Genomic DNA, 22,969 nt, shown 5'->3' with positions numbered 1-22,969 from the left:
CACACACACATCACAATTCGTTACAAAAGGGCCACACCCTGAAGACCCTTCCATACACTACAATATGAAACCATGTCCACACACTCTACAGATCCCTCCATACACTACCCTAAAGAAAGTCCACACACTCTACAGATCCTTCCATACACTACCCTAAAGAAAGTCCACATACTCTACAGATCCTTCCATACACTACCCTAAAGAAAGTCCACATACTCTACAGATCCCTCCATACACTACAATACCCTAAAGAAAGTCGGCAGCAGCACAAGGAGTATATTTATATACTCTTGCAGATACAACTGGTCCTTTTAGGCCAACCATATTGCTGATGCGGTCCTCGATGGAATGGAGTTTTGACACCCCTGCACCACAGCATACTACAGAAGAGTCCACACACTTTTCAGACCCTTCTATACACTACGAAACAGAAGGGCCACATTCTACAGACCCCTCCATACACTACAGAAGCTCCACACACACTTCAGACCCTTCTATACACTACAACAATATACATACAGTATAATGTCCACACACTCTACAAACCCCTCTATATACTACAGTACGATACAAAAAAGGTGCACGCACGCGCACACACACACACACACACACACACACACACACACACCACAATTCATTTTAGAAGGGCCACACACTGTACAGATCCCTCCATACATTACACTACATAATGTACACATACTTTGGAGACCCTTCCATACACTACAATACCCTACAGTAAGTCCACACACTCTACAGACCCTTCCATACACTGCAATATGATACATAATGTCCACACACTCTACAATGCCCTCCATACACTACGCTACAGAAGGTCCATGTCCTCTACAATGCCCTCCATACACAACGCTACAGAAGGTCCATGTCCTCTACAAACCCCTCCATACACAACGCTACAGAAGGTCCACATACTCTACAGACCCCTCCATACACAACGCTACAGAAGGTCCATGTCCTCTACAAACCCCTCCATACACAACGCTACAGAAGGTCCATGTCCTCTACAAACCCCTCCATACACAACGCTACAGAAGGTCCATGTCCTCTACAAACCCCTCCATACACAATGCTACAGAAGATCCACATACTCTACAGACCCTTCCATACACTACAGAATGTCCGCACACTATACAGACCCTTCCCATACCCCACTATACCCTACAGATGGTCTACACACTCTACAGACCCCTCTATCTAGTACTTTGCAGAACATCCATACAGTCCACAGACCCTTCCATACTCTACTAATACGCTACAGAAAATCCACACTCTTCAAACCCTTCTATACTTTACAATATGCAACAGACAGGCCACAATTTACAGACCCCTCCAAACACTACAGTATACTACAGAAGGTTCACAGCCTCTACAGACCCTTCCATAATATTACAGTACTCTACAGAATGTCCACACACTCCGCAGACCCATCCATACAAATGTGAGAGCCTACAGAAGGTCCACATACTCTACAGACCCCTCTATACACTAGAATATTCTACAGAATTGCCACACACATACAATGGGCCATGCTGCAGATTATCCACACACTCTATGGACATTGCCATAATCTACATATCATCCACGCACTCTGCAGACCACTTCATACCCTCCACTTTACTGCAGAAGATCCACGCACTCTTCAGCAGCGGTCCTCAAGCTACGGCTCATGGGCCGGTTACAGCGCCATAGGTATTGTAATCAGACCTCTTCAATGAGAAGGTAATTATTTTTTATTTTTTTTTACACTAACCATGCCCTACTGACACAGGAACATGTTAATCAACTGACCACCAATGCAGAAGTACTTCTTGCTCTCTCATAGTTACATAGTAGGGGAGGTTGAATAAAGACAATAGTCCATCCAGTTCAACCTGTGTAGGTGTGTGTGGCTGTAATCATCTCACATAGCCCTGAATGTTCTGATCCTTGAGATGTACGTCTAAGAGTCTTTTGAAAGCCACCATACTTCCCGCAGAAACCACCTCTTGTGGTAGAGAATTCCACAATCTTGTAGCCCTAACAGTAAAGAACCCCCCACATTGCCTGAGGTTAAAACGCTTCTCCTCTCTCATTAGGGGAAATTCCGACTTTCACTTGCCTCTAATGCAGGGGCATAATTATTACTTCTACTGATAACGGTCTGGTCCCTAGTGTATGCTGGCCCTATGGTTGTGCGGTTTGGGGCCCCCTATTTTACAAGGCCCTCCCAGGCACTACCGATCACACATACTGGATAGCATTTGCTTCCTAATACACTCTGGCTTGGGGAATTCCTCTTTATGCATCCCATAAAAAGTTAAAACCAGAAATACAAAAATCACTCGCTCCACCCACTTTTACGGCCAATGCATCTTCTGATGCCACGGATGGAGTTGATGAGTTTTCAAGTTTAGGTTCTTTGAATTCCTGGCTCCCAAAGTTTCTGGAGAAGAAAAAAAAAACAATTATTCCAGCTGTTGCAGGAACAAAAACCTGAACAGAACACAATGAGGCTGGTACAGAAGTATTTGGGGTGCATCAGGAGACCAGGACACCCCAGATTCTTCTGATGCTAAAGACTAATTTCTCTGCTTTTTTTTTTGTAAATGTATTACTAGTAGAATTTGGGAGGGGTTCTGGGAGTGATGCCGGATACTCCAAAATGAAACATGTTGCTAACGGAGGACACTTTTGGGGGACCATGCAGCAAAGTGTAGAGTAGGTGATAGGAGACTGAAGTAGTCCACGTTTTACGGCTGGGGACCAAGAAAAATTCAGCACCATTGAAGAGTCTCTACTCATGGGGTCCAAGAACATTCACAGTCCATGTTGTTGGGACTTTTAAGGTGCAAATAAACATATATGTAATAATGGAGAAAAAATTATTTTTGGTAAAAACAAATTGTACACATTTTATTGAAGAAATTCATGGGCAATTCTCTGCATGTGAATCAGTCCTGATTTGACTTTGTCTATACATTTGTGAAGTTACTCCATTTAAAAAGGTAATTAGGGATTTATTTATCCCAATGTTTGCCTCAAATATAACAAAATCTACTATTTGCATATTCTTTCTTATATATTATTCTTCTTTTTCAGTTTTTAAAAAGAACCATTTGAAAAATCCTTTTCTTTTTCTAAAAAGATATTTCTTAAGAGATATATACCATATCGATTTGATATCTTTGCAAAGTTTGGTACACAGTATCCCCTTGTTGATTCAACCTTCAACCATTGGATTTAAGGGTAAATATATTTGAGATATATATATATATATATATAGATATATATATATATATATATATATATATATATATATATATATATATATACACATACATATACATATATACATACATATACATACACATATATATATATATATATATATATATATATATATATATATATATATATATATATATATATATATACACACACACATATACATACATATATACACACTTTGATATATTTTTTTGGTTTTAGTATAGGCAGTATAAAACAAATAAAAAAAAATAATTTCCAATGTATCAATACTAGATTCCTACATTCAGGCTTGGCTCTTCCCTCCTCTATGGTGTGTCGCATGCATAGTGGGTGGTCCCAGTCTTGATTTCCCTGTCTTAAGGCAATTGTCATCTACGATCTCTTCCATGAGGGGGCATAATTCGGTTATTTGAGGTATGTTTTGAGCTTGTCTCATGATCAATAATTGAGTTTCATGGTTTATACATATTGTGACTGTTGTAACTCAATACAGTTGCTGTTTAATCTAGATGTACATATGCAATATTCTCATATATATTTTTCATTACATATAGAAAAAATTACTTGTCAAAGATGTTCGTTAGTCTCCTGAAGAAGCCACTACAAGATGGCGAAACATGTTGAGCAGACATAATCAAGTTTTTTTCTTTTTATGTGTTTTTAATAGAAAAATTGTTTGTTATTTCTTCAATAAAATGTGTAAAATTTGTTTTTACCAAAAATGATTTTTTCTCCATTATTACATATATGTTTATTTGCACCTTAAAAGTCCCAACAACAAACCTTCTTTTTGATTACTATTAGCGCCGGTTCACACTACCGCAACGCTACTTCCCGGGGCGACCTCCGAGATCGCGGTGCGAGCAGCGCGCCGCGACCTCGGAGCAGCCGCCACGGACTTCATAACATTGAAGTCTATGGCGGTCGCCTCCGGGTCGCCCCAAAGAAGCTCTGGACCCTTTTTCTAGGTCGGAGCGACTTGTGTCGCTCCTATTAGAACGGGTCCGCAGCTTCCCTATGGGAGGCGACCTGCGGCGACCTGTGAGGCAACCAGGTCGCCTCTCAGGTCGCCCTAGTGTGAACCGAGGCTCAAGGGATGTGGTGCTTTTGAATCAATTCTCCGGCAATATACAAATTAGAATTCACAGTCCATGGATGCAGCCCCAAGAAAGCTGTCCAGTGTCCATTCCATGAGTGTCCCAGGGAGAGCAGCCCCTGGAGCTCTCAGATCCATTCCCATTCAGGGGAAGCCCCTCTACCCTGGGCACCAGCCTAATTAACCACTTCAGTTTTGGAAGGTTTTACCCCCTTCGTGACCAGGCCATTTTTTTGCAGTTTGGCACTGTGCTACTTTAACTAGTGGTTGAGCATGCAACACTGTACCCAAACACCATTATATCTTTTTTTCTCACAAAGAGCTTTCCTTTAGTGGTATTTGATCGCCTTTTATTTTTTGCAATATAAAACAAAAGAAAAAAAAAATCCCAAAAAATATTTTTTTACTTTCTGCTATAAAACATAACCAATTTAAAAAAAAAAAAAAAAAAAAAAAAAAAAAATTTATATTTATTTATATATATATATAATATATATATATATATATATATATATATATATATATATATATATATATACATATACACACACATACACACATTTCTTCACAGATCTTGACCAAAGTGTGTTCTAATACAGGTCTTTGGTAAAACAAAAATCCCAGTAAGTGTACATTTATTGGTTAGTGTGAAGGTTATACAATCTACAAACTATGGCATATATACTGGAATTCTATTTTATTTTTTTTATACTATTAATGGACATGATCAGCAACTTATAATGGGACTGTGATAGGGCTCTTTCACACGGTCCGCCTCCGCAGGCGGATCCGTGTTGCTCAGCAGGGATCGATCCGCGATCCCCGCTGAGCCAGGCGGATGACAGCTCCGTCTCCGCTTGCAGAGCGGAGAGGGAGGTGTCTCAGCACCCGCTGCCCTCTATGGGGGATCGGATGAGAGCGGATCGCTTGTCCGCTCTCATCAGATCCGCTCCGATTACTAAACGGATGGAAAAATAGGGTTTCCATCCGTCCAGATTTCACGGACAGGATCGGATGCGGATGGCAGCGGGTGTCAGCGGAGGTGTCTCCGCTGACACCCGCTGCCCCATAGAGCTGCATGGAGGATCCGATCAGATCCACCTAAAAAACTGACAGGCGGATCTGATCGGACCGCCCGTGTGAAAGAGCCCATAGTGTGGTGGGCAATCTGACACTGACACTGGGGGGGGGTGGTACCAACTAACTGCCAATGACCTCACCAGTGACATTAACCACTTCTGGCCTGTGACCAGGCCATTTTTTGCGATTCAGCACTGCGTTATTTTAACGGACAATTGCGCAGTCGTGCGATGCTGCACCCTAATACAATTTATGTCCTTTTTTCCCCACCAATAAGGGCTTTCTTTTGGTGGCATTTGTTCATCTATGCGATTTTTATTTATTGCGCTATAAATAAAAAAGTGAACGAATTCTGAAAACAAAAATATTTTTCACTTTCTGCTATATATTATTCCCAGGAAAAAAAAAAATTAAAAAATCAAAAATGTTCTCATCCTTTTAGGCGAATTTGTATTCCGCTACATATTTTTGGTAAAAAAAAAAATCCCAATAAGCGTATTTTGATTGGTTTGTGCAAAACTTATCGCGTCTACAAACTAGGGGAAGATGTCATTTTTAATTAATTAATTTATTTTACTAGTAATGGAGGTGATCTGCGATTTTTAGTGGGACTGCGACATTGTGGCGGACAGATCGGACCCCTAACTGACACTTTTGGGGGGGACCAGTGACATTACTACAGTAATCAGTGCTAAAAATATGCACTGTCACTGTAATAATGACACTGGCAGGGAAGGGGTTAACCAAGGAGCGATCAAGGGGTTAAGTATGAGCCTAGGTGGTGTTTTATAACTGTATGGGGAAGGGACTTGTGAAATTAACATAGAGACATGTGATCCTATATAGAAGGATCACAGGCGCTTTGTGACAATTTCAGAATGAAGAACGGTCGGCTGCATTTACAACAGCAGACCGTCCTCCTCTCTCAGCTGGGATCGATCGCGGGTGTCCAGGCCCCGTGGACCAGCATCCCCTCTACCTAGTGAGGGAGGCGCGTGCTTGCCCCCAGGAGAACTCCCGTGAACCACCGTACACCTGAGCCAGCCTGCCACAGTATATCTGCGGCGGGCGGTCGGCAAGTGGTTAAAGCAGAGTTCCGACCTATTTTTCAACTTTACCGATTCCTGGAGTGCTCGCTATGCTCATGAACAATTGGGCAGTTTCAATTTTTTTTCGGGGGTCCCTTATCTTATTTTCAGGGCATTTTTGATTGTACTTCCACCCTTCATCCCCCCCCCCCCACGGCCACCGACATCACTTCCGCCTTGCATTGCGTCCTGGGAGCTGTTTGTCATCACTCCCAGGAGGCAATGGGCAGTGACGTGGGCGGCCGGCCGCTCCTCTCCTCTCCTCTATGCCGATTGCATAGTACAGCGCATGCGCGAGATTGCCAGGTGTATTCTGGGTAGCCAGAATGAACTGGAATCAGGAAGAAGGACACAGCAGATTACACTGTGGCTTCAGATGCCCACATCCAAGATGGCCATGCTCAGACAGAGTTTTTGACTAAAATCCAATACTGTACAACTTGTAAGTATGAGAATAGCGGTTCTGTAAAGGGCGATGGATTATTATTATTATAGGGGTATTTTTAGTTAAAAAAATGTATTTGAGGCCGGAACTCTGCTTTAACCACTTACCGCAAAGTGACGTACCCGTACGTCGGCTGACTTTGCGTGGCTGTACCAGGGTGATGCTTCTAGCTAGAGGCATCATCCCGGTACCCTTGTTTAGAGCCGGCGGTCGGCTTCGATCGGGTCTCCGATGACGTAACCCGGAGGCGGCGTCCATGATGTCACGTCCGGGTTACTCGGCTGCTAAAGGCGGCAGATTCAAAAAGCGAGTGTATTCAAAAATGCCGTTTTCGGCGTTTTGAATACATAGAAGTGTAGTGGAGGGGTTTGGGGTCCCCCCAATCCCTCCATAAAGAGTACCTGTCACTGCATATTGCTGTCACAAGGGACGTTTTACATTGCTTGTGACATCAATAAAAATGATCAGATTTTTTATTATTTATTTTTTTTTTTAAAAAACCTGTGTTAAAATTAAAAAAACAAGAATTAAATATAAATAGGGAAAAAAAAAATGTTAGCCACCCCCGTTAGCTTGCTCACAAAAGAAAACGTATATGGAAGTCGAGCTGCGGATGAAATCACTGTTCAAACCACACATGTGAGGTATCGCCGCAATCGCCAGAGCGTGAGCAATAATTTAAAAAAAAAAAAAAAAAAAAAAAAAAAAAAAAAAAAAAAAAAGGAGCTACACTCTTAACTCTAAACTGGTAACCGTTAAAAAAACTTTGCCTATGGAGATTTCTATTGACCGTAGTTTGTCGCCATTCCACGGGTGTGCGCAATTTTAAACCGTAACATGTTGGGTATCTATTTACTCCACGTGATATCTTTCACAATATACAAAAAAAAAAAATGTGCTAACTTTACTGTTTAGTTTTTTTTTTAAATGCAGTGAAATGCGATTTTTCCCACAAAAATGGCGTTTGAAAGACCGCTGCGCAAATACCGCGTGACAAAAAATATTACAATGACCGCCATTTTTTTCTCCAGAGCCTTTGCTAAAAAAAAAAAAAAATTATATATATATATATATATATATATATACATATATATATATATATATATATATATATATACACATATATATATATATATATATATATATATATATATATATATATATATATATATATATATATATATACACACACACATACATACATATACAATATATTATATATATATATACACACACACATACATACATATACAATATATTATATATATATATACACACATATATATATATATATATATATATATATATATATATATATATATATATATATATATATATAGTTTGGGGATTCCAAGTAATTTTCTAGCAAAAAATACTGATTTTAGCTTGTAAACAAAGTGTAAAAAATGTGCCTGGGGCTTAAGTGGTTAATGTAGTGATCCAACTGTACACTGTCTCGGTACCAATGACACCAGCTGGGAATGGGGGTTCACATCCAGGGTGTTCCTCATCCCGAGAAACCGGGAGATTGCACTCTCTATTTAGAGCCCAATGTTGATTGTGAAGACAGCTCTGGGCTGCGATTAGACACCACCAATCAGCAGGTTCTGGTCATAAATCATTGGCTGGGACTTGCTGACCGGCTCCCACAGAGTACAATCACAGCGGGTGTCAGGTGGAAGGGGGTTGCGCATGCATGCCCCCTAAATCTGGAAATAGGCAGCAACATACGGGTATGCCGCTTTGCCTAGTGCGGGCTGCTCTTTTGCAGTATATTGTGGCCAGACGGTCCGCAACCGAAACCCATCCACCACCTGGGCACACCTCCTCAGGGATTGGATAGGTCCAGCTAAATATTCAGGCCAGGGATTTGAATCCTCTTGCCCTAATCTCCAGAAGCTTCTCCTTAAATCAGGGGGAAGGTAATCAAACTCTCAGCCTGTGGAGCCTTTCTTCTCTCTGAAATGAACACAGAGCTCCTGTGATCTTCCTATATAGGATCACAGACCTCGGTGTTGATTCCACAAGTTCCATACAGTTAGAAAACACTCCCCTAGGCTCACACTTAACCCTTTCCTCGGCCCTGGGTTAACCCCTTCTCTGCCAGTGTCATTATTACAGTGACCGTGCATATTTTTAGTACTGATTACTGTAGTAATGTCACTGGTCCCCCCAAAAGTGTAAAAAATGTCAGTTAGGGGTCCGATTTGTCCACCGCAATGTCGCAGTCCCGCTAAAAATCAAAGATTGGAGCCATTACTAGTAAAAAAAAAAAAAAAAAAAAAAAAAAAGACAAATCTTTCCCCTAGCTTTTAGATGGGATAACTTGCTCAAACCAGTCAAAATACACTTATTGCGATTTTTTTTATACCAAAAATATGTAGCAGAAAACAAAATTGGCCTAAAAAGGATGAAAAAAATTTGATTTTCAAATTTTTTTTGGGGAATGTCCTATAGCAGAATGTGAAAAAATACATAATTTTTTTTTCACAATTGTCGCTTTTTTTTTTTTTGTTTATAGCGCAATTGTTTATTTACTAGAAAAAAAAAAAAAAGACAAATCTTTCCCCTAGCTTGTAGATGGGATAACTTGCTCAAACCAGTCAAAATACGCTTATTGCGATTTTTTTATACCAAAAATATGTAGCAGAAAACAAAATTGGCCTAAAAAGGATGAAAAAAATTTGATTTTCAAAATTTTTTTGGGGGGGGGGGGGGGGGGGGGAATGTCCTATAGCAGAATGTGAGAAATATTGTTTGTTTTTTCAGAATTGGCGCTCTTTTTTTTTTTTTTGTTTATAGCGCCAAAAAAAAAAAAAAACCAGAGGTGATACCACCAAAAGAAAGCTCTATTTGTGAGGACATCAATTTTATTTGGGTACAGCGTCGCACGACCGCGCAATTGTCGGTTAAAGTAATGCAGTCCCGAATCGCAAAAAAAATGGCCTGGTCATTAAGGGGGAAAATCCTTCCGGTCCAGAAGTGGTAAAAAATAAATAAATACATTTTCATGCAACTTTTTTTTGTTGTTAGGGGAGGACAGGTTCCCTTTAGGATGACAAAAATGCAACATTTGAAGCAAAGGACTTTGGTAAACCACTCAGACATTTGCACAGATTATCAACAAATCACAAAAATGTATCAAAGTAACAATCAGCCTGCAATCCTCCCGGTGACAACGCCTGTAAAACACATTTCTGGAAGTTTTATCATTTTACTGCCAGTAACTATGTGTGCCTCAGGTGATGGAAAAAGGGACAATAAACCGGTTATGTCACCTCCATAGGTCACTTGGGGTCATCCTGTGTTACGTGTCAGATTGGGGAAGAATGAGTTCAGACTTTGCCCGTACAGAACGAAGTCTGGAAAGTCTTATGACACAAGGGTAGAAAACATTGCTTAGTGTGTGAGGGGGAACCGATGGCAATGTGTTGACAGTTCGCTACAGGAAGATTTATCCCCCCCCCCCCTCCCTTCATGACCAGGCCCATTTTTTTTTTTTTGCGATACGGCACTGCGTTACTTTGGCAATTGCGCGGTCATGCAGCGCTGTACACAAAAATTGATGTCCTTTGTTTCTCCACACATGGCGCTTTCTTTTGGTGGTATTTGATCACCTCTGCAGATTTTGCCTTTTGTGCTATAAACAAAAAAAGACAATTTTGAAAAAAAAAAACCTTTTGTTTCTGCTGTAAAACCGATCCAAAAAAAAAAAAAAAAGGAAAAAAAAAAAATTAATTTTTTCATCAGTTTAGGCCAATATGCATTTTGCTACATATTGTGGTTTTTATTGTTTGCGCTATAAACAGGAAACAAGCAACAATTTTGAAAACAATAAATAAATAAAATTAAGTTTAACTTTCTGCTATAAAACATATCCAATAAATAAAAATCGATTTTCTTTATCAGTTTAGGCCAACATGTATTCTGCTACATATTTTTGTTAAATAAAATCCCAGTAAGCTATTGATTTGTTTGCGCAAAAGTTATCCCGTCTACAAACTAGGAGATATTTTAATGGAATTTTTTATTTATTTTTTACTAGTAATGGCAGCGATCAGCAATTTTTAGCGGGACTGCGACATTGCGGCGGACAAATCGGACACTGACACTTTTTGGGGACCAGTGATACCAAAACAGTAATCCGTGCTCAAAATATACACTGTCACTGTACTAATGACACTGGTTTAACAGCAGGGGCGATCAAAGGGTTAAAAGTGTTCCCTGGGAGTGCTTTCTAACTGTGGGGAAGGTGCTGTGACTCGGGGAAGACAGAGATCCGTGTTCCTGCTTAGCAGACACACAAGATCTCCATCTTCCCCCTCCCACAGAACACCGCTCTGCCTCAGCCTGGGAACGATTGCAGGGTGGCGGTCAACAGAGTCCACCTGACCTGCTGATAGGCTCCTGCTGTGTCCAATCACAGCGGGAGCAGGTCGCCAGCGGTGCGTGGCTCTAGACTCAGTGCGTGAAATCACGTACAGGTACGGGATTTGGCGCAGGAGGGCCGCCCTGCTGCAGTATTTGTGCGTGGGGCGGCCCAGAAGAGGTTAAAGTGGTTGTAAACCCTTCTATATACCCAGTGAAGTGATTGGCCTCAGGTGACACACAGATGAAACAAATCCTCCTACATAAATTGTACCGGTTTATCTGCAGCACTCTCTTCTCTATATCTGTTTAAAGTGCCGAATTTATAAAGCTTGTCTGAGCAGCCTGAAAAAAAAGGGGGCGGGGATCTGAAGTTGCACTCAGTGAGGAGAGCTCTGAGAGCCGATTGGAGGGAAGGGACACACCTCCCTTCACACAGCACACAGGAACAGAGCTAAGGTTGTCAATCTGCTGGAGGTCCCTCCCGTGTCACCATTTTTCTATTGGTGTCAGGAAAACTTGTCAGAAGTGATTAATGCTGATAGAGGAAGGAGGCGGCAGACAAAAATTACACTTAGTACTCTGGATTGAGACAAGTACACACTGTAGAGGGATATGATTGTTCATAGTTCAAGTGTGAGGTTTACAACCACTTCAACCACCTCCCACCCGCCATATTGATAAATGATGGTGGGCAGGTTGCTCTTTTGTTCTGGAATGACACCATACAAGTTGTCCCACTCTCACTGTGGTGGTGCGCAATGATCAGCAGTGCGCTGTGTCCTCAGCAATGACGCAGATCTTTACCCATGTGATCAGCTGTGTCCAATCACAGCTGATCACATGTAGAACAAGGAAATGCCGCAAGCAAGGAAATGCCATTGTGAAGAGAGGAGAGCCAATCAGCTGCATTTCAGCTCAGGGGAGACCTGTACAGATAACCCATCAGCGCAGCCTCACCAGCGCCCCCTCAGCACCCACCAGCGCCCCCTCATCAGCACCATTGTGAGAGGAGGAGAGCCAATCAGCTGCATTTCAGCTCAGGGGAGACCTGTACTGAGAACCATCAGCGCCCACAAGCGCAGCCTCATCAGCGCCCACCAGCGCAGCCTCATCAGCGCCCACCAGCGCAGCCTCATCAGCGCCCACCAGCGCAGCCTCATCAGCGCCATTGTGAGAGGAGGAGAGCCAATCAGCTGCATTTCAGCTCAGGGGAGACCTGTACAGATAACCATCAGCGCTGCCTCATCAGCGCCCACCAGCGCAGCCTCATCAGCGCCCACCAGCGCAGCCTCATCAGCGACCACCAGCGCAGCCTCATCAGCGACCACCAGCGCAGCCTCATCAGCGACCACCAGAGCAGCCTCATCAGCGCCATTGTAAGAGGAGGAGAGCCAATCAGCTGCATCAGCTGCCTGTCCATTTCCATCTGACTGTCATCCGATCCCCTGGATGGATGGGGAACAGATCCCCATCCGACTATTTTTAGCAAACAAGATCGGATCAGATGCCGGTGGGTGTCAGCGAACACATGTCCGCTGACATATGCTGCTCCATAGAGAGCAATGGAGGGTCCAATCGAGTCCGCCGGCTAAAATGAAAGGCAGACCCGATCAGTTGGTTAGTGTGAAAGAGGCCTTAGGCAGCAGGCAATGTAATCAGTACTCAAAGACTGCCCTCTTGATTGAACTAAATGGTACTTACGTAAGGAACAGACACTGCGCAGGAGGCGGGGTCTCTCTGAGGTTTGGAAATTCCTGTGGCTGGACAAGATTATTCAGCTTCACAGTTACACCTCTGAAAAAAAGTAAAAAAATAAAATTGGTGATTATTCTAGTCCTTAGAAAAAAATTCCCCCTGTAGGGTGAACACAGAGAGGAACACAATGGGATTTTGAGGGCACTGACCTGGGAGATGGATCTTCAATGATCAGATTCTGGTTACTGATCCCCAAATCATCTCTAGTGATCTGCAACACAAACATAAGGAGGACATGTTGTTTTCTCTCTGTGGGTTGAACTAAACGGACTGGTGTCTTTTTAAAAGCACAATAGCTATTCTTCCCACTGACCACCAAGGTAAAGAGCATTCTTCCCACTGGCCGCCAAGCCAAGGAGCATTCTTCCCACTGGTCGCCAAGCTAAGGAGCATTCTTCCCACTGGCCGCCAAGCTAAGGAGCATTCTTCCCACTGGCCGCCAAGCTAAGGAGCATTCTTCCCACTGGCCGCCAAGCTAAGGAGCATTCTTCCCACTGGCCACCAAGCTAAGGAGCATTCTTCCCACTGGCCACCAAGCCAAGGAGCATTCTTCCCACTGGCCACCAAGCCAAGGAGCATTCTTCCCACTGCCCGCCAAGCCAAGGAGCATTCTTCCCACTGGCCACCAAGCTAAGGAGCATTCTTCCCACTGACCACCAAGCCAAGGAGCATTCTTCCCACTGGCCACCAAGCCAAGGAGCATTCTTCCCACTGGCCACCAAGCCAAGGAGCATTCTTCCCACTGGCCACCAAGCCAAGGAGCATTCTTCCCACTGGCCACCAAGCTAAGGAGCATTCTTCCCACTGGCCACCAAGCTAAGGAGCATTCTTCCCACTGGCCACCAAGCTAAGGAGCATTCTTCCCACTGGCCATCAAGGTAAGGAGCATTCCTCCCACTGGCCACCAAGGTAAGGAGCATTCCTCCCACTGGCCACCAAGGTAAGGAGCATTCCTCCCACTGGCCACCAAGGTAAGGAGCATTCCTCCCACTGGCCACCAAGGTAAGGAGCATTCTTCCCACTGGCCACCAAGCTACATAGTTACATAGTTAGCGAGGCTGAAAAAAGACACGAGTCCATCCAGTTCAACCTATGATGTGTGTGCGTGTTTGCTTTTAGCCGTACATTGTATACCCCTGTATGTTGTGGTCTTTAAGGTGTCCATCTAACAGTTTTTTGAAACTATCAATGCTCCCTGCTGATACGACTGCTTGTGGAAGAGAATTCCACATCCTTACCGCTCTTACAGTGAAGAACCCCTTACGCACTTTAAGGTTAAACCGCCTTTCCTCTAGTTTTAGTGAGTGGCCACGTGTCTTATTGTATCTCCTTTCTCTGAATAGTTTGTTCCTTATGCACGGGTCGCCAGTACAGTATTTGTACATTGATATCATATCCCCCCTCAATCGTCTCTTCTCCAGAGAGAATAAGTTCAGGGCTTGTAGTCTTTCTTCATAGCTGATGTCCTCCATCCCCCTAATTATTTTTGTTGCCCTTCTCTGGACTTTCTCCAGTTCCAGCACATCCTTTCTGAGGACCGGTGCCCAGAACTGGACAGCATACTCCAGATGTGGCCGGACCAGAGTCTTGTAGAGCGGGAGAATAATCTCTTTATTTCTGGAGTGAATCCCCTTTTTTATACATCCCAGTATTCTGTTGGCTTTGCTTGCTGCGGCCTGGCATTGCATGCCACTGCCAAGCCTGTTGTCTACCAGTACCCCTAAGTCCTTTTCCATCCTAGACTCACCCAGAGGTTCCCCCCCTAGCGAGTAGCTTGCTTTCTGGTTTCTGGCCCCCAAGTGCATTACTTTACATTTTTCAACATTAAATCTCATCTGCCATGTAGTTGCCCACTCCGTTATTTTGTTCAGGTCCGCTTGCAAGGTTTCCACATCCTGCATAGAAGATATTGGCATGCCTAATTTAGTATCATCCGCAAATACTGAGATTGTACTAGATATCCCCTCCTCTAGATCATTTATGAATAAATTAAACAGGATTGGTCCCAGGACAGAACCCTGGGGGACCCCACTTTCCACACCCGCCCAATCCGAGTACTCCCCATTAATCACCACCCTCTGTACTCTCCCCTGGAGCCAGTTCTCTATCCAGGTACTCACCTTATGGTCCATACCTATCTTCCTTAGTTTGTACAGTAATCGTTTGTGGGGAACCGTGTCGAAGGCCTTTGCAAAGTCCAGATACACCACATCCACAGGCTTACCTTTATCTAGGTGGCAGCTCACTTCATCATAGAAGGTTAATAGATTGGTTTGGCACGAACGATTTTTCATGAATCCGTCCTGATTAATACTTATAATACCGTTTTCATTACTAAAGTCTTGTATGTGGTCCCTTAACATCCCCTCCAATATTCTGCAGACTACAGATGTTAGGCTGATCGGCCTATAGTTACCCGGGATACATCTCGGCCCCTTTTTAAATATTGGTACCACGTTGGCTTTTTTCCAATCAGCTGGCACCATACCCGTCTGTAAACTATCCTTAAAGATCAAGAATAATGGTCTGGCAATCACCTGGCTGAGCTCTTTAAGAACCCTCGGGTGCAAGCCATCCGGTCCCGGGGATTTATTTATGTTAAGCTTCTCTAGTTTAGCTCTAAATCTATCTTCTGTTAGCCATGGCGGCACTTCCTGAGGTGTATTATTTAGTTCGGCCTTAAAAGCTGGGTTCGTGTAGACCCCCGATTCCTTTGTGAAGACTGAAGAAAAGAAATTATTTAACACTTCCGCCTTTTCTCTGTCCTCAGTGGCCATTTTTCCTTTATCATCTTTTATGGGGCCAATGTGTTCTGGCCTCGCTTTCTTACTGTTTATATACTTAAAGAACTTCTTGGGGTTCTTTTTACTCTCCTCTGCTATATGTCTCTCGTGTTCTATTTTAGCCGCCCTGATTTCATCTTTACATTTCTTATTACACTCTTTATAATGCTTAAATGCTGCCACTGACCCCTCAGTCTTGTATTTTTTGAAGGCCTTTTCTTTAGCTCTAATATACATTTTTATGTTGGAGTTTAGCCACCCAGAGTTTAGTTTTGTTCTTTTAAATTTATTTCCCAGTGGAATGCACTGGCCCACCCCCTTGTTAAGTATGCTCTTGAAGCACTCCCATTTTTCCTCCGTGTTCTTTGTTCCCAGGGTTCTATCCCATTTGATATTTTCTAGCAGCGAGCACAGTTTAGGGAAATTGGCTCTTTTGAAATTCAGCGTCTTAATATTACCCTTGTGTTTCCTATTACTGTAATTAATACTGAAACCAATTGACCTATGGTCACTGCTCCCTAAGTTTTCCCGTATTTCTATATCCGTGAGCAGGTCTGTATTGTTGGTAATCAGTAGGTCAAGTACCGCATTGTTTCTTGTCGGTGCATTCACCATCTGACCCATGAAATTGTCCTGCAAAATATTTAGGAACTGCCTAGCCTTGGCTGAGTGCGCGGTTCCTTCTGCCCAGTCTATATCCGGATAATTAAAGTCCCCCATTATAATGACATTTCCCATCCTTGCTGCCAATCCTATCTGTAACATGAGGTCCGCCTCCCCCTCCTCACTCTGGTTGGGGGGCCTATAGCATACGCCCAATATTACCTTCCCCACCGTGCCTTCCCTTTGAAGCTCTACCCATAGGGATTCTGCCTCGTCCATAGCTCCATTATTAATATCATCCCTCATATTTACCTGTATACTGTTCTTAATATACAACATACCCCTCCCCCTTTTTTACCTTCTCTATCCCTGCGATAAAGGGAATACCCCTGAATGGTCGCCATCCAATCATGAGAGCTGTCGAACCAAGTCTCAGTTATCCCCACAAAATCTAAGTCCTCCTCAAACATCAGCAGCTCCAGCTCTCCCATCTTGTTGGCCAGGCTTCTGGCATTGGTATACAAGCCTCGTAATTTAGATCGGTTACATTTATCCTCATTTGATGTTTTTAGGCTGCTCTCTTGATTTTTCCCCGTACCCACCCTGGGTTTAGGAGCTCCGAACACCCTACCGCTAGTGCCCCCATTTCTGCCCTCTGAAACTTGCTTTCCACTGGCTAATTCTACATCTGTACCCTCCCCCCCATTCCCTAGTTTAAAAGCCCCAAGCTAAGGAGCATTGTCCCCATTTACTGTTCCATTAAAGTACACTGAGCTGCATCTATAGTACATATTAGCAGGGATTCCCTGAACCTGGAAGGTCATTTCATGAGTTCCTTTGTGTCAAAAGTTTGAGAAGGGCTGCTCTATAGACTTTGTAAATAGGCCAACTGTGCTGTAAATACACAATGTTACAAGTTCACTTTAAGTGACATTTTCCACAAGCCAAACACTCACCTTGTGTTCAGCATCAGCCTGGGCTTTTAGAATATTGCTCTTCATGTCAGTGGGCAGCCAGATTGGGGTGGATACTGGAGCCTCAATCTTATTATTGAGACATTTCTCCACCAGCTTCACTGAGTCCTCCTACAAAACACAAGACCATGGATCAGACTGTGCTAATACATGAGAGAACAGAGGGGGGGGGGGGGGGGGGGTGAAAGAATGGACTCGCCAGCCTGTGGATGGAACAGAAAATTTCCAAAGTTCTAGACTCATTGGCTAGGTAAGGGAAGAGTAAACGAAGGGGTAAAGGAAAGGATTGGGGACCTGGCATGGTCGTGTTGGCTCTTTAGGTCTTTGGCTGCTTTTAATAAAGATTGAGATTTGATCTAGGGAAAGACTGAGGACCATCACCTTTACCTACTGCATAAGAAACAAACAGATGACCAGACTTATCAGGAAATGGTCATTGAACCAGTTATAACTTTTTGAAATTTCATTGAAACGTACCTCAGTTTGATGGAATGGGCGGGATCACTTATCTAGGTATTACAGTTTATATGTTCAGCTAGCAATGAAAATGGTCATTGGTTTCGATTGATATCCATCATTCCTGCTGGATTTTTATTACACTGATGATCTAATAGGAGGATCTGAAAATAATCCATGGTGGGTGGGAGAAGTCAAAACCCAAAATAGAATGGAAATTGGGAACTATGGCCTATGTAAAAACTAAGGGTGCTACCCAAGGCTCCGACAAGTCCTCATTTTCTGTCAGCTGCTGGGAGTGCAGGCAGGGACCGAGATCATCCCAACTCCACGGATATTGATATGAAGAAAGAAAGTCCCAAAAGCCGCACATCACAAAAAAAGTGTGTGGAAAGTGAAAAAAAGCCTCAGCCCACGCTCCATCCAGGCCACACTTCCAATGGGTTTCGCCTCCATGATTAGGCCCTCATGGGTGGGGTGAATTATGTTGGGGTGTGGCCTGGATGAAGCCTGGGCTGAGGCGGTATTCACTTTCCATACACAGGGTTTTCTTGTGATGTGCGGCTGTTGGAAATTTAGGTCAGCAGGGATCTCACCAATGGCTTCCCTGAGAAGGGTGAAAAACCAGCCTATCAGAACATAGAAGTGGAACATCAGGTTTAGTTGAACCGGCCCCATAAAGGTTACCAACACAGGATTGGGTCAACTGGTACGAATAGTAGGTCAAGAAGTGATGCAACATGGTGCAGCATAGTAGTGAGCAGAGACAAAAAGGTACCGAATGGCCTCATTGCCACAGTGACCTGGAAGAATATTTAGTGAGAGCCAGCAAATCCCTTTTCTCTAGATCTCATTGGATTTTAACAAATTACAAAAAAAAAAAAAGTTTCGGCTTTACAAGAGCTTGGACAAAGTAGTGTGAAATTGGGAAAAAAAAAAAAAAAAAAAAAGCCTTCCACGTGGGGCAGAAACACGTCAGGTGAGGAGAACGTGTCCACGCTACCCCTCCGCAGTCTATGTCTGCTTTACTATCCCAGTGAGATAGATCTTGCTGTAACTTCGAACAGTGGGAGGCGCTGTACCTGTTTGCCTATGTTGACATTGAGGTTATATCTTGGTGCAGGAAGGGCCCCGTTATTGGCTTCCATGTTGTTCAACTTGACAGTCACGTCTTCAGACACTGGAAAATAACGGCAATCATAAGCTATGACATCAACCAAAGAATTTTAATGGTTTCAGCCTGTAAAGTGTTTATTGCAGTCTCTAACACCCCCCCCCCCCCCCCCTCATCCCACACAATTATCTGTCATCACCAGACAGTGCTGGATTATGGTTTGTTTGTATATGCCAGGAATTTGTCCTTTGTACCTCTGAAATTACTCTGGAACTCTGACCCCATCCCAAATACACATCTCCTGTTCTCATTATGGACTATAAAGGAGGCTATCAGGCTGTCACCAATTCTGAGCTTAGAGTGGACGTGTGGCCAGGAGATGGACCTTTAATGATAAACAATCCTAAACAGTATTAAAATAAATCATAAGATATCTAACTAGAGGTTTCAAGGAACAAGACATCCTCAAATATTAAGGTAGAATCTCTGAAGTTATCTAAACAGTTACCTAAATTGTTCTCTGCAGAGCTCAGATCCCCTCCCATGCTGCCCCTGCTCAGCTCTGACTCTCCCCCCCCCCCATGCTACCACTGCGCAGCTCAGGTTCACCCCCCCATGCTGCCCCTGAGCAGCTCAGATCCCCCCCCCCATGCTGCCCCTGCGCAGCTCAGATCCCCCCCCCATGCTGCCCCTGAGCAGCTCAGATCCCCCCCCCATGCTGCCCCTGAGCAGCTCAGATCCCCCCCCCCCATGCTGCCCCTGAGCAGCTCAGATCCCCCCCCCATGCTGCCCCTGAGCAGCTCAGATCCCCCCCCCCCATGCTGCCCCTGAGCAGCTCAGATCCCCCCCCCCCATGCTGCCCCTGAGCAGCTCAGACCCCCCCCCCATGCTGCCCCTGCTCAGATCCCCCTGCTACTCCCATCCACCAGTGACCCAGCACCTCAGCCCCCAGCAGTGACACAGCAGCTCAGTTCACCCTCCTTTCCCCCTTCCAAAAGAAACTCAGCTATTCCCACTCAGAAGCTTACCTGCACCTGTACCTACTTCCAGCACTGACTCAGCAGCTCAGATCCTCCTACTCCCCCCTCACAGCAGTAACTCTGCCCCAGTTTCACCTTCCCAGACGTGGACTCAGCAGCTCACTTCCCCCTGCTTCTAGCACTGACTCAGCAGCTCAACTCCACTGCTCTCCCAGCCCCCAGCAGTAACTCCCCCTGATCTTTCCTCCAACAGTAACTTAGCAGCTCAGCGCCCCCTGCAAGAAGTGACATAACAGCTCTGTTTACCCCTCCCAGCAGTGATTCAGCAGTTCAGCTCCCTCTGCTGTTGAGCCACTGCCGTGAGCGGGGAGCTGAGCTGCAGAGCAATTAAATTGAACCACTTCAGTGCTTTTGTGAATTTGCTCCACAGTACCTGCAGCTACAGAGATCAATGAGGGCATGTTTGGTATTTGGCCAACCATACCCTACACAATCTCCTTCTGATTGATCACCAACTATGTAGTCCAAGGGCCTTCCTGACTTCAAGGAGATGTACAGCAAAAGCTCATTTGGCTTTACATCTCTTATGGGTGGCAGGAGTGAAGTCCTCCCTCCGATGTCACAGAAGTCAGTCCAGGCACGGCGTCATCGTAAGCACGGAGTTAGGATCCACCAGGTGCCTAGATTGACACCCGGCTCCTGCCCCTCCACAGCCCAGTGCTCCAGTGAGTGAGGAGGGGGCATATATATATATATATATATATGTGTGTATATATGTGAGAAACTGAGCCCCGAAATGTGTTGCCACTCTAAAATTTTTTTTTTTTTTTTTTTTTTTGTTATGGTTGTTTAACAAAGACTTGATGGATTTACATTAAATCATTTTTATTGTTATACAGAATTTGTATAACATTTATATAGATGTATGGTGCCCTCATCCTTTTCATGTTCCAGTCTCGGATCCCCCCTCCCCCCAAATCACTGTAAGAGCAGCACAGAGTGATCACTGACCTGGCAGGATGTCCACTTGTTCCGCAGGCTTCTCCTCTAAGCAGGGGTTGGAGAAGGTCAGACCTCCCAACTCCAGGCCAGGTGCGGGACCCATCGGCAGAGCCAACACTTCATCCAGGCTACTCTCCAGCAGTTCTTGGCTGTCAATTAATCCTACAAAGCTGTGGAGGGGCAGTGGAGAAAACCGAGTGACTGGCTGCAGTGAGGAAGAGGAGCAAGCTTTCGGCTGTGCTGACCTGCAATGCGCTGCCTCTTCTATAACCCCTCTGGGGGCGCCAATTTCTGCAGCGCTCTGCGTGCTGGTGGTGCATTGGTGGCGGATAACCTTACAGAAGCAAAACTATTCCAAAACTACTCACCGTTCCATATCTCCAGAAATACACAGGAAGCTCTGGCCAAGCATGGTCTTCAGGACTGTTACTGGTTACACCTTGTTTCCTTATATCAACATGTTTCACTCCTTTGTATGTATGACTGTTACTAGAGGGATCCATTCTGCCTTCAGGATTACTCATTTAGCGTTATAGAGAATGTAAGGGGAGAGGAGAGTTCTTGGGGAAGGAGCAGAGTCCTCCAGCAGAGCAGAGTACTTCAGGAGAGGAGAGCTAAAGGAAGGAGCAGAGTCCTCCAGTAAAGCAGAGTATTTCAGGAGAGGAGAGTTGGATAGAGGAAGGAGCAGAGCATTTCAGTAGAGGAGAGTAATAGGTACTGCGCTCTGCTGGAGGACTCCTTCCTTTTTTAGCTCTCCTCTCCTAAAATACTCTGCTCCTTCCGCTATCCTACTCTCCTTTCTTGAAATACTCAGCTTTGCTGGACGACTCTGCTCCTTCTATCCAACCCTACCCTCCTGAAATACTCTACTTTACTGGAGGACACTGCTCCTTCCTTTAGCTCTCCTCTCCTAAAGTACTCTGCTCTGCTGGAGGACTCTGCTCCTTCTATAACTCTCCTCCTCTCCTGGAATACTTTGCCCCTTCCTTTATCTAACTTTCCTTTCTTGAAATCCTATGCTTTGCTGGAGGACTCTGCTCCTTCCTTTTTTAGCTCTCCTCTCCTGAACTACTCTGTTCCTTCTATAAACTCTCCTTCTCTCCTGGAATACTCTGCTCCTTTATCGAACTCTCCTTTCTTGATATACTCGGCTTTGCTCAAGGACTCTGCCACTTCCTCTATCCTGAAATTCTCTGTTTTACTGGAGGACTATGCTCTTTCCTCTGTCCAACTCTCCTCTCCTTAGGTACTCTGCTTCTTCGAAGGAAAGGAGAGGAGAGTTGGATAGCGGAAAGAGCAGAGTCCTCCAGTAAAGCAGAGAATTTCAGGATAGAGGAAGGAGCAGAGTCCTTGAGCAAAGCAGAGTATTTCAAGAAAAGAGAGTTTGATAAAGGAGCAGAGTATTCCAGGAGAGAAGGAGAGTTTATAGAAGGAGCAGAGTACTTCAGGAGAGGACAGCTAAAAAAGAAAGGAGCAGAGTCCTCCAGCAAAGCACAGTATTTCAAGAAAGGAAAGTTAGATGAAGGAGCAGAGTATTCCAGGAGAGGAGGAGAGTTATAGAAGGGGCAGAGTCCTCCAGCAGAGCAGAGTACTTCAGGAGAGGAGAGCTAAAGGAAGGCGCAGATCCCTCCAGTAAAGTAGAGTATTTCAGGAGGGGAGAGTTGGAAAGAAATAGCAGAGTGAAATAGAGTCATCCAGCAAAGCAGAGTATTTCAGGATAGGAGAGTTAGATAGAGGAAGGAGAAGAGTATCCCAGGAGAGGAGGAGAGTTCTAGAAGGAGCAGAGTCCTCCAGGAGAGGAGAGCTAAAGGAAGGAGCAGAGGATTTCAAGAAAGTAGAGTAAGACAGTGGAAGGAGCAGAAAATATCAATATCAGGAGAGGAGAGTTATAGAAGGAGCAGAGTTCTCCACCAGAGCAGAGTACCTAAGGAGAGGAGAGTTGGATAGAGGAAAGA

The 22,969-nt window shown here is 44.2% G+C and overlaps 1 protein-coding gene across 1 annotated transcript in view; it reads right to left on the bottom strand.

Annotated features, from left to right (window-relative positions):
- The window catches only part of EPB41L5 (erythrocyte membrane protein band 4.1 like 5), a 123,571-nt gene that overhangs the window by 6,483 nt on the left and 94,119 nt on the right, over nt 1–22,969 (bottom strand). Inside the window, exons 17-22 of the mRNA XM_082262111.1 lie at nt 21,024–21,184; nt 19,001–19,098; nt 17,445–17,573; nt 13,252–13,313; nt 13,049–13,141; nt 2,353–2,440 (exon numbers count right to left, since the gene is read on the bottom strand). Coding sequence (XP_082118237.1) covers nt 2,353–2,440; nt 13,049–13,141; nt 13,252–13,313; nt 17,445–17,573; nt 19,001–19,098; nt 21,024–21,184 — 631 coding nt within the window. The remainder of the gene's footprint in view (nt 1–2,352; nt 2,441–13,048; nt 13,142–13,251; nt 13,314–17,444; nt 17,574–19,000; nt 19,099–21,023; nt 21,185–22,969) is intronic.

The sequence above is a fragment of the Pelophylax lessonae genome, assembly GCF_965119305.1.
Source record: "Pelophylax lessonae genome assembly, chromosome: 6".
Classification (NCBI taxonomy): Eukaryota; Metazoa; Chordata; class Amphibia; order Anura; family Ranidae; genus Pelophylax; species Pelophylax lessonae.
This window is presented reverse-complemented; position numbering and strand designations above follow the sequence as displayed.